General features: G+C 45.0%; 1 protein-coding gene across 1 annotated transcript; it reads right to left on the bottom strand.

Moving 5' to 3' along the window:
- Window positions 1-3,983: 3,983 nt before the first annotated feature.
- Window positions 3,984-7,632, bottom strand: N7471_010480 (ATP-dependent helicase dcl2; the record flags this gene model as incomplete). The annotated part of the gene is made up of 6 exons (XM_057283199.1): window positions 3,984-5,024; window positions 5,094-6,411; window positions 6,473-6,918; window positions 6,941-6,992; window positions 7,021-7,304; window positions 7,357-7,632. 6 exons carry the CDS (start codon window positions 7,630-7,632, stop codon window positions 3,984-3,986), a joined length of 3,417 nt encoding a protein of 1,138 aa, XP_057132178.1.
- Between the last annotated feature and the right edge of the window lie 910 nt (window positions 7,633-8,542).

Below are 8,542 nucleotides of genomic sequence, written 5' to 3'. Positions count from 1 at the left end.
CAATCTCAGTATGTAACTAACCCAAATAGGATATTGACTAATGGCCTGATGTTACCTATAAGTCTCACGTGACCAACCATCAGTTGATGCTGCTTCCACTCTTTCGCAAGTACTTTTGGGTGCATTTTAGGGTCTCGGAATCTTCTTCAAAATCTATTGTTCTGCTGACTGACACTTCACCAGCTCGCCTTTTTCTTTATTTTCAAAAGTGATAGTGGATCAACTTTCAAATATTCCCACTAATTCAAGCAGCAAGCGTTTTACAAATGAAGGTACACTTAAGCCGTCAGCCTGGAGCCCGCTTTTGGTTTGACAAATTACCCCTCAATTAGAATGCCCCACCGGCCCAAAGTCAGGAGAATTTTTTAATCGCACGCTGTCAGTTCAGGTCGCAATTTTCCTGTCCCTTGCCATCAACACCTTCTATAAATGGCACTCTCGAATTAGTGGCGATCAGTAAGCGGCACAAAAGCACACGTTCTTTGTCTAATCTAACGGTTTTCTTTAGCTAGGGTATTATTGGACTAAAAATCATTCCTCGTCCTTTCGAGCACTCTTTTCTTTGAAAGGAGATACTTTGCCGCGCTTGCGCTACGATTTTACAACCGTACCGTCCACCTAGCATGTCCCGCTCGATATCGGATATGTTGCCTTCGAAAACATCGTCCTCAACTGCTCTCGGTATTTTCACCTTGCCGATCGAGATTCGCTATGATATCTTCAGACGAGTTCTCGCTGTCCCTGAGCCCCTGTATCTTTTTCAGGATCCGGGATGTCCATTAGGGGTCTTCATGCCCAATAAACCCCGCGCATGGCTTGCCTTACTGTATACGAGCCGACAAGTATCCTATGAGGCCAGGGCTGTCCTATACAGCGCGAATCGTTTTACCCTCGAAGAAGTGGAAATAGCGAACTACCGAAGCAACATTCTGAGGTCATTTATAACCAGCATCGGACCTGTCAATGCAGGTTTCTTGCCCCGTTTACGTATCTCCTTTCCGGCCACAGAAAGAGTACATAGCCAACTAGGAGAAACCAGGCCCAGAGAAGACGCATTACAAAGTTTGCAGCTTCTCCGGAATGAATGCACCGGACTAAAAACATTGGAGACCCTAGTTTACGACAAAAGCTCCACCTATCTTCTCGCAGAGAGTTCGGACAACATGCAGTCTGCTCGTGATATATTAGTGAGAATCAACGCAGAGCTTAGGAGCATCGCTTCTCTGAACACAATCATTGTGAGGTTCTGCAGCAATTCTCCAACCCCTTGGGTTAAAGTCTGTTTAGAAGACCTTGGGTGGATTGTTTTTATTGACAGATTATAAATTGTCACGAAGTAGGAATGAACGGACAAAGCTTTCTTTAGTGGATAGATAGATTAACTTGCCAGGGCTATGGTAGAAAGCTTGTTGATCAAGTAAGAACGAGCAACCTAGTTCATTTGTGTTACGACTAATTTAATGTGGCTGTTCATCGCTGAGCAAGATCTACGTGAGGCTTAACCTATCCCTTGGGAGTGGGTAAACCGAGCCAGGGTTGAATTAGGGTCTGGGAGTTAACCATGGGAAGAAAAAAGTGGGTCAGGGCCCAGTTTATCTACAGTTCTACCGCAAAAGTTTCCGTAAAATTGGCCCCACACCCGCGTTTTTAAATCGCGTCTTAATAAACCCACCATTTTCAACTATCAACCATGGTTCCAAGAACACCCCTAGGCCCTATTAATTCTAATAGGTGAGGAAGACTGAACTCTCTCCAAACCTAAGGGGTCAAATTACCGGCCAGGCATCTATAGGCTGCTCAATTACCTCAATTGCAAAGCTTCATGGTTTATCTACCTCAACGATCCAATTTACCCTCGATCAACAATCCCTACGAGCCGATGGAAAAACCCTTCCTCGAACCGGTCGCCCCCCAATTCTATCGGAAGATAATAAAAGCTTGATACTACGTTTGATTACGCGTGATCCCTTTATTCTTTACTCCGAGATACGCGAACAAAGTGGTTTAACCGTATCCGATGATACCCTCCTTCGAATGTTAAAATCCTCGGGCTACGGACATTGGAAAGCACGGAAAAGACCTTATTTGAAACCGGAAGTTGCCGCTCTACGTCTTACTTGGGCTTTAGAGCACCGGAATTGGACGTGGGAAGACTGGAAGCGGGTGGTTTGGTCCGACGAATGTTCGGTAGAAATTGGAAAAGGGAAGCGCGCACGTTGGGTCTTTCACCTAAACCACCGGAATGAAAAATGGAAAAAAGAATACGTGGTCACTTATTCGAAATCAAAACGAATCTCAATCATGATTTGGGGAGCGATATTCGTTGGTGGTTATTCTGATTTATATCAAATGAATCGCGATCCATTCTCCGCACGACAAGGCTTCTCTTCACAGTCATATCTCGAAACCCTCGAAGAAAACCTACCTCAATTTTGTATGAATTCGGAGCGTATTTTTATGCATGATAACGCTCCAATTCTTACGGCTAAAATTATTAAAGCGTGGTTGTGGGAGAATGCAATTCCTACTACTGACTGGCCGCCGTATTCGCCGGATTTGAACCCTATTGAACATGCCTGGGCGAAGCTAAAAGAAATGATCGATCGCCTCGATCCTGACCTAGATAAATTTGAAGGGACTAAAGAGCAGTTAGTTACACATTTTCAGGAATTAATTCATAAAGCATGGGAGGAGCTAGGCCAGGATTATTTTGACCGGTTGATCCAGAGCATGAATCGTCGATGTGAGGCTGTAATTGCAGCTGAAGGGTGGTATACTAGATATTAAAAATACAGGTTTAATGAATTAGCCATTTATGCATTTAATTCCTATTTTTTAAAAGCATGCATTTTAAATTGGTGGTATGTAAATTAATTGAAATGTGTAGGTTGCATATATATATATTGAGGTGGGAAGGGTTTTACGGAAACTTTTGCGGGGTGACTGTATATACTATTAAATAGTAGTATAAGCTTTAAGAAGTCCCTAAAAGATTAGTTAACGTATTTCACTACCGAACCGGCCACACCACCCAAAACGCGTCCATGAATTAGCACTTAGTCAATTCAACCACCCACCATGCCACCAATACGCTCCCGAAGCTCTAGAAATTTAATAGAGCAAGAGGGTAGGATTTTATTAGCGATCCAGGCTTCTAAAAATCAAGAAATATCTTCAATCCGTGAAGTGGCGCCCCGTTTTAACATACCACGTTCAACCCTCTAAGACCGACTACGCGGCCACCAACACCGCACGATTTCGCGCGCTAATTGTTATAAATTGACAGAAACTAAAGACTCTATGTAATCAGAGCGAGGTGGTGCATTGGGTCAAGATATGTGAGGATATATTCATTTACATCGCTCAGTCCCTTTGCTTGTTTCTCCCATTTAGTGTACTTCATTTTATACACGTCCATTCGATCTCGCCAGATCCTTCGATCCCTCTCGTCACCCTCCTCAGGGTATTCCGGTTCCATCGGTTCTTTTAGGGCATCGAGTCGTTCGGTTGGCGGGGCATCCGGGTTGCAGTGATCCCAGACGTTCTTTTGCATCGCGCATAGCTGCACCTTTGCAAACCAGGTGAGCCATTGCGGCGCGTCCTTCAGTTTTTCGCCCTTTATGGCGGAGAGGATTGATGCTGCCTCCATTGCTGGATTCAGGGGTAGCTCTGTATAGCTTCAGGGGTTGCGAGACACTTCTAGCTGCGTGCTAGATACTGTATACCAACTACAGTAGTCTCATTCAGTGGGAACCGGGCTCATAACTGTCGGTGTATTCCGTATTGTAAATGTAGGGGTTCAATCAATGGTATTCAACTCTCTGTATTGCTGTATCCACTATTCTGGCAATTTGTACTATCCTGATTACAAGTGACAAAAGTAAACTGCTCAGGTGTATCCGATGCACTAGTAATACAAGGGACTTGATAATCAACGCTCTTGGAATTAATCTCATCAATTCTTCCTTTCCTTATAATTAATTTCAAGTTCGTGACAAAAACGAGAGCGTCGCTTCGGCGGCTCGCACAAACGCTTCAGCTCTTGATGAACAGTGATTGATAGACGCTACTTCTTCACCTTCCATCCAAACAGAGATATCGTGCAAACTATTCTCGGTTTCTTTCACCCGAAAGTCGGCCTTGCGTGTACCCATAATACGATCCATAGCACTCTTTGGGTGTTCTAACTCTACATCATGCGCCGCGAAACGCTCAAGATAAGCCATCAACTCGATACGTTCCAAAAAGCGTTCACATGCATCCAGATCGCCTCCACTTTCAACGAAAATTGCCCCAATAGTGCTCTCAATAAGGTCTGAGTAGAACTTAGATGCTCTTAGCTGGGCAAGCGTGGCCCAAGGATATGAGCGCCCACTTTTTAGGGGTTTCTTGACTGCATCTCCAAGCATGCGATATATGTTGCTGCACGATGTCTGCATCTTAACAACATCTGAAGCGTCATGTCGCATGAACATCCATAATGCGGTATTTCTTGGTTGAACGGTCGTCCCAAAATTGCTTGCTGTTATCTCCTGCCCGTAGTAACATGTCTCGGTGGGAGCGAAATCCATGCAGAGGAATGCCAAGAAGTCGGCATTTACCAAAGCGGCTCGAATTTCCGTCATTCGACCTTCCGCAAGCTTTGGAACCTGAGCGTGCAGTCTTCTTGCAACGAGAAAGTCCAAAACCGCATCTCCCAGGAATTCAAGTCGTTGGTAAGACCCAGTTGTTTGGTCTCTTTGCCATGATGGGTGTGTGAGCGCCTCCCAGATCAGAGCCCGGTTCTTAAACTTGAAGCCAAGAAGTTTGTCAAGTTTGATTTCCAAATGGACCGGGAATTGGCAATTTTTCTTTGGTTGTTCTTGGGGTATTGGCGTGAAGTCGGAAATCTCCGGTAGAAAAATCCCGACAAGCTTTCGGGAGAGCGAAATTCCACCGTGTTCATAGGCAGCGGCTACGAGAGCTTCTACCACATCAGCATATACTTTTCTCGGAATCCCTTTGTCCGCAGCGTCTCCTTTATTCTACCAAAAGATTGGATGTTTTCGCGTGATGAAATCAGCGCAGATAAATTGTTCCAAGTGAGCACTCACGGCCGCTTGCGTCAGTCTCTCGTTTGAGACTAGCAAATCCTTCATCTTTGATAGGTAGCCTTCATGCCATCGAGGATAAGTATAAAAGACATGCGTAGAGACCAAGAACTTGATCAGAGAGTCACCCAAAAATTCTAGTCGCTGGTAATTTACTGGCCATTGAGAAGAAGGAGATGTGATTGCCTCCGCTAGAGAACTCAATCCGATTTCAGGCACATCTCCAAAAATTTCAACGCGCATAGACTGCGCCATCAGATGCTGATGCAGTAATTGTATGATTGGCGGAATCAGGAGGCTGGTCCGACCCAGTTCCAAAGGCAGGAAATCAATGGTGCACTCAGTGGCAGCTATACAGGCTGTTTTGGTGAAAGTTTGTGTGGAGATTTGATCGGCCAATGTTGCTTGCTGTATGAGGTTCCGCCTTTTTTCAAACGGTCGACATTCGATTGTAGATCCACTTGCATCTGGGTTTCGAATCCACCTCACAAAGATGTGAAGAGTGAAATGAAGCTTAGGGCTTCGGATGAAACCCCCAGGGGGAAGAAGAGGCACACGAGTTTGCTCACTCCAAATAGCAAGGGATCCTCGATTGATATCAAGCCAGTCTTCTAGCTCTTCTAAGGGGAGGTCCGGAGTAAAGAATGGAAGAAACTCCGAATAATCTTCTTGTGGGGAATTTCCGCGAGTCGAATGGAATAATAAGGTCGTTATCTCCCGTATGACGGACCTTAAAAAAGGTGATAGCGCTGTTTCAAGGTTGAAGGGCTGCAATGTTACCCTAAAGGTTGTTTGGTTATCCCAGTATAAGTCCACATTCGCATCAATTGGTAGCTTTACTGGTGTAAAAAGAGCCATCGCAAGATCTGATTGTACTTCCCCATTCTTACAAACCTCGATGCGACATCTGTATATTGTTCGTTCGGTCCAATGGCCTGGAATGTCTTTCCAGAAGCTGATAAAGTTCTCCACTAAGGGCAGTGCGGCAGCCACAGCTTTTTGTTGACTCATCTCAGCCCATGAATTATCCTGGAACAAAGGAAGGAAATGGTTATTGATGAGACTTTGGCGATGTAAAGCGTGAACGGCTTGAAAAGCCGCATCCTGTCGTGCTGACTGCTTTGTGGCCCACCAATGGCGCCCTTTCGCTACTCGTAACGAACTATCAACACCACTCGGCAGATAGACTGTAGATCGAAAGTGATTTTTTTCGTTACTCTCACATGAGAAAGAAGGAGAGGTTCGGCCTGGTGTCTCACTTTGCAGAGTTGTGCAGAAATGGTATAAATGGGATATGGCATTCTCTGCTGTCAGCAGCGCCCTGTGAACGTAATTTCCTTGCGTTAGCCATAAGGACAGAGATTATGGCAGAGAAGACAAACCCTGTGTCCAGAGATAACCGGAGAACTATGTTTTCAGATTCTCCATCGTCTATCTTCACTATTTGATGACGTCGATGATGGTCGAAACATAGCTCCTGCATTTTCTTTTCAAGCACATTCCATTGACGTGAAGCTAGGGATTCACAATTATCTTCTTCCATGATGACGAATTCAGAGATACTCTGTCGTGCTCGGCCCCGGCGTTGGATGTAGGATGTCATGTTGTCTGGAAGTTCGAATGAAATGACTAGATGACATGCTGGAATATCAATGCCTTCTTCGAGCACATTGGTGGCGACGATCAAATTTTTTGTGCCGCAGCGGAAGTCAGTGACAACTTCCTCGCTCTTCTTTGAGATCAAAGAGTTATATATCGCCCAGTGTTCAGAGTGAGTAGAGCTGCTCACACAAGGCGCGCATCGAAACAGACCGTGGGTCAGTGGGTGCTCATTAAGCAATATTTAAAACGCTTATGACAATGTGGATCTTCATAACGTGGCCAAAGTATACCCGAGGAGTACTGAATTAGTTATCTTCTGTGAAAGAACGCCAAGAATTCTTCTCTGTTTGTTGCACATGATCGCATGCATCCCAGCATACAGCTGGTGATTGTGGTGCTGCCCACTTTGTGTACACCGCGCATGGCCATACAAAAGTGGGAGGATTGTATAACAACACCGACCCCCTGAGGTTTCAGTACCTTAGAGATAGCTTGAGCAACCTGTTTAGTCAGGCGTTCTTGGACCTGGAGTCTGCGAGAGAACATCTCAGCCAGACGGGCCAATTTAGAGAGACCAAGGGCGCGGCCATCAGGGATGTAACCGATGTGCATCTGCCTCACATGGTCAGCGTTATACGACAAAGCTAGACGTAGAAATTTGTACCTTGCCAGTGAAGGGAATCATGTGGTGTTCACAGAGGGAGAAAACATCTATGTCTTTCACAATGACCAATTCGTCATGGTCCTCATGGAAACCAGCCCCATTGACCAGGTCTCGAATATTGTCATCGTAACCCTTGGTGAAATAAAGCATGGCCTTGGCGTATCGCTCTGGAGTGTCACGTAGACCTTCTCGCTCTGGATCTTCACCAACACATTCAAGAATTGTTCGCACAGCCTCCGTAAGCTTCTGGAGTCGTTTCTCATTTTCTCCCAGCATCGACCCCAAACGCTGTCTTGTCCCAAGACCTGAGATGGAGCTTAGAAAAGTTCAATCCTCCAGGAGGATGATATTGGATAACTTAGAAGGCCAGTTGAGGCCGTCAGGGTAAGTTGGTGATCTCAGGGTATTGGAAGTTTGTGTAGGACAGCTGACAGTCGCCACCGTGGTCTTTGATTAACTTCCTCACAGGGTTCGCGAGGGGGGCCATTCATAGTATTCAAACTACTCATAATAATTCAATAACCCGACATAGTAAATAATATATTCTAGTGGCATACATACCGTATGTTGAGAATCCATGTTAATTCTCAGTAATTAACATGGAGCTTTCAACGCTAATCCTAATTCGGCATTCTTTATGCATTACGAATCACTATGCAACTCCCATGCCAAGAGCTTCGAGGTCCTACGGAATCGAGGTTAGTCGATGCAGCTTGCCGTCTACAACACCAATTCCTGTATACAACCGCCAGCTTGTTATATCACAGGAAGTAATTTCAGTTCAGGCTGCTTTCAGTGCTATCATCGCCCTTTCAGCTTCTTTCTTTCTGTTTCTATTATAAATTGATGGATTCCAGGGGAGGAAGAAGAAGCCTATAAATATGGGCTTCTTTCTATGTATTAAGAGATTAGACAGTTTTACAATTCCATTTCTGGCACTATATTCATAGTTCCATTTATCTTTGCAAGAGATACTCCACCCATTTTACATGCTGTATAGTCCCTCAGTGTACTATTTCAACACCGTAGGGTCTCTGTGGTCTGAATAGCTTCGGTCTCGTCAATCATGATATCAGACATGGCAGTTGCGGTGATGGCGTAATTTTTGTCTTCGAGTAGATCAAACTCCTGACGACGGGCACGAAAATAGAGCGACGATTAAAACTGTGGAATCATGTCTCTCTTT

The sequence above is a fragment of the Penicillium samsonianum genome, assembly GCF_028829775.1.
Source record: "Penicillium samsonianum strain IBT 33392 chromosome Unknown utg000006l_segment0_segment0, whole genome shotgun sequence".
In the NCBI taxonomy this organism is placed as follows: Eukaryota; Fungi; Ascomycota; class Eurotiomycetes; order Eurotiales; family Aspergillaceae; genus Penicillium; species Penicillium samsonianum.
Note: the sequence above shows the minus strand (reverse complement) of the source record. Positions and strands in the feature narration are given on the sequence as shown.